The sequence below is a fragment of the Nicotiana sylvestris genome, chromosome 1 (genome assembly GCF_000393655.2).
Source record: "Nicotiana sylvestris chromosome 1, ASM39365v2, whole genome shotgun sequence".
Lineage (NCBI taxonomy): Eukaryota > Viridiplantae > Streptophyta > Magnoliopsida > Solanales > Solanaceae > Nicotiana > Nicotiana sylvestris.
Window position 1 is genome coordinate 39,557,721 of NC_091057.1, and position 2,880 is coordinate 39,560,600.

General features: G+C 39.9%; 1 protein-coding gene across 1 annotated transcript; it reads right to left on the bottom strand.

Annotated features, from left to right (window-relative positions):
* Positions 1 to 1,897: 1,897 nt before the first annotated feature.
* LOC138869061 (uncharacterized mitochondrial protein AtMg00820-like) lies at positions 1,898 to 2,245 on the bottom strand. Its single transcript, XM_070146653.1, has one exon. It carries the CDS (start codon positions 2,243 to 2,245, stop codon positions 1,898 to 1,900), a length of 348 nt encoding a protein of 115 aa, XP_070002754.1.
* Positions 2,246 to 2,880: the final 635 nt, after the last annotated feature.

Below are 2,880 nucleotides of genomic sequence, written 5' to 3' on the forward strand. Positions count from 1 at the left end.
ACAACATCTTTATCAACTCAACCACTGGAATGTGTTTATTTTCCACAGCTTCCCCCTATTTCATCAACCTCTTGTTCTTTTTCTTAATACTCTGCCTACTTTTCTGCAAGGCAGACTCAAAAGCCTCTTTCTTATACAACCACCTGGATTGTTTCAGCTAAAAGAGAATCAGGTTCTTCAACAGGTTCCTCTGTGACAGTGTCATGAACCGGAGACTCAAAAAGCTCCAGAGTCCCTTCATCCCCTAAGAATGGGGTTTCTTCCCCCTGAGATTCAGGAACAAAGGAGAAGTAGGGTTTGCAACACACGAAGGTGTGACAGGGTTTTGATGGATGAGGAGAGGTGACTGGAGATGAGGAGGAAACGGTATGGGTATAATAGTATCAGGGATAATGAAGAAGTGGGTTTCTGGTGATGGTGTTAAGGGAGGAGGAGATGTGGGAGTGATGTTGATGGCAAGAGAAAAAGACGGTTATTCGTTGACCATGGTGAGAAAAGTGGTAAAGAGTTCTGAAGGAAAACTTAAAAAGATGCAAAGGGAGACTATGATTTAGAACTGCTGATCTCGATGATGTGGCAGTTGAAATAATTTTGCTATCCTCTTTTATTTTGGAACAAGGCATGCAAAAAACACATTACTACTAACCGGTGGTGCAGGAACCAGGTTCCTGACCTGTTTTTGTAAAAAGGGTTATTGCAGCTCTCCTCCAAAGTTCAACACTATACCTTTAGATTCTATAATCATTATGCGTGTTTACCTACAATGATATAGATGCGAGTTAGGCCTAGTCACAAAACACTTAAGCCAATTTTACCTAAGTGTGACTGTCATAGTCATGTCTGCAGAACTAGGTTCTCAATTAGGCTCAAGTAATCCCAATGCCATCTTTTTTCTCAAAGTGTTCCCTGCTCAGAGCTTTGGTGAAGATATCTGCAATTTGATCTTCTGTGCAATAAAATCTTATACAAATAAGACCCTTTTCCACATAGTCCCTGAGAAAATGGTGTCTGATATCAACGTGCTTGGTTTTCTTGTGTAAAATCGGGTTCTTTGCCATGTTGAGAGAACTGGTGTTGACATATAGAAGCGGTACACAATCAATGTATACACCAAAATTTTCCAATTTTTGTTTGATCCACAGTGAATGAGCACATCACGAGGCGGCTGCATCATACTCTTCTTCAACTGTTGAGAGAGCTACTGAATTTTATTTCCTAGTACCCCATGAGATAAAACATGATTCAAGGTAATAAGCCATTCCAGATATGCTTTTCCTGTCTACCAGATAACCTGCATAATCAGTGTCAGCATAACTAATAAGGTTGAAATTGTCACCTAAAGTATAGTACAGAACCAGGTTCTGTATGCCCTTAAAATATCTCAGAATTCTCTTAGCAGCCTTCCGATGAGATTCCTTAAGATTTGATTGGAACCTTGCATGTAATCCCACACTAAATACAATGTCTAGCCTGCTGGCAATAAGGTAGAGTAGAGATCCAATGATTCACATGCTTCCATGTCAAACATTTTCAAGAGTTCTTTGATGCATTTCTAACTGATACACGTTCCCTTTATGGGCTGCTTCTCTTGAAGACCCGGGAAGACATTCAGTTCCCCCATCATACTTATTTCAAACTCACTACCCATGAGTTTATCAAATTCTTCACATAATGAGTTAGCTGTAGCTTCAAATATGATGTCATCCACATAAATTTGATCAATGAACAGGTTCCTTCCCTGTTTCTTCAAAGACAATGTATTGTCAATCTTTCCTCTTGTGAACCCATTTTTCCAAGAGAAACCTGGATAATCTCTCGTACCAGGCTCTAGGGGCCTGGTCCAATCCGTACAGTGCCTTATCCAATTTTGAATACATGTTTAGGATGTACATGACGTTCAAAAGCCTGGAGGTAGCTTGATATAGGCTTTTTCTTTGAGAAAATCATTCAAGAAGGCACTCTTCACATCTATTTGGAATAAGGTGAATTCCATATGTGAAGCAAAGGCAATGTGGATCCTAATATCTTCCATGCGAGCTACTGGGACAAAAGTCTCATCATAATCGATCCCTTCCTCTTGATTAAATCCTTGGACAACAAGCCTTGCTTTGTTCGTTGTAGCATTTCCATGTTCATCCAGCCCATTCCTGAATATCCACCTGGTCCTTATGATGGTTCTGTCTGAGGGTCTAGATACCAGGTGCCATACCTTGTTCCATTCAAGTTGATGCAGTTCCTCTTGCATTTCAGTGATCCATTTTGTATCCTACAAGGCTTCCTTGATATATTTGGGTTCTTTTTGGGATAGAAATGCTGAGAAGGTTAGGGAATTTCTGGTTTTTGATCTTGTCTGAACTCCATAATCAAGGGGGTGATTATATTATCAAGTGAATAAGAGCTTTTGTGTTTCCAATTTGGGACTGAAGATTGATTGGTAGAGAAACTGGGTAAGTTAAATGGATTTCCCTGCACTCATTCATCTTACTCATCAAATCAGCCTTCCCATTTGAAGCTCCAGATATTTTCCAAGGACCAAAAGTAGTTCATTATCTTAATCATCACTGTTTCCTCCTTTTTAGAGGAGGATGTCTTGTTGAATAGCACATGAACACTTCCTTCCACACAGTGTGCCATTTTGTTGTAAACTTTGTGGGCTTTTCTTTGAGGGGAGTATCCCAGAAGGATTCCTTTATTGCTTTTTGCATCAAACTTCCCAAGCTGGTCCTTCTCATTGTTGAGCCCACAAAAACTCAACATTTTCATCTAAAGGTTCTCAGATAAGTCAGCTTAGGTTTCCTTCCAGTCAACAATTCATAGGGTTTTTTTTTCAGGATATGCCTGATCATGCACCTCTTTTCACTCCTGCTTAGTATTCCCATA

Excerpts from the sequence above, each read along its gene's own strand:
- LOC138869061 (XM_070146653.1), bottom strand. The coding sequence starts at position 2,245 with ATGCAAGAGGAACTGCATCAACTTGAATGGAACAAGGTATGGCACCTG.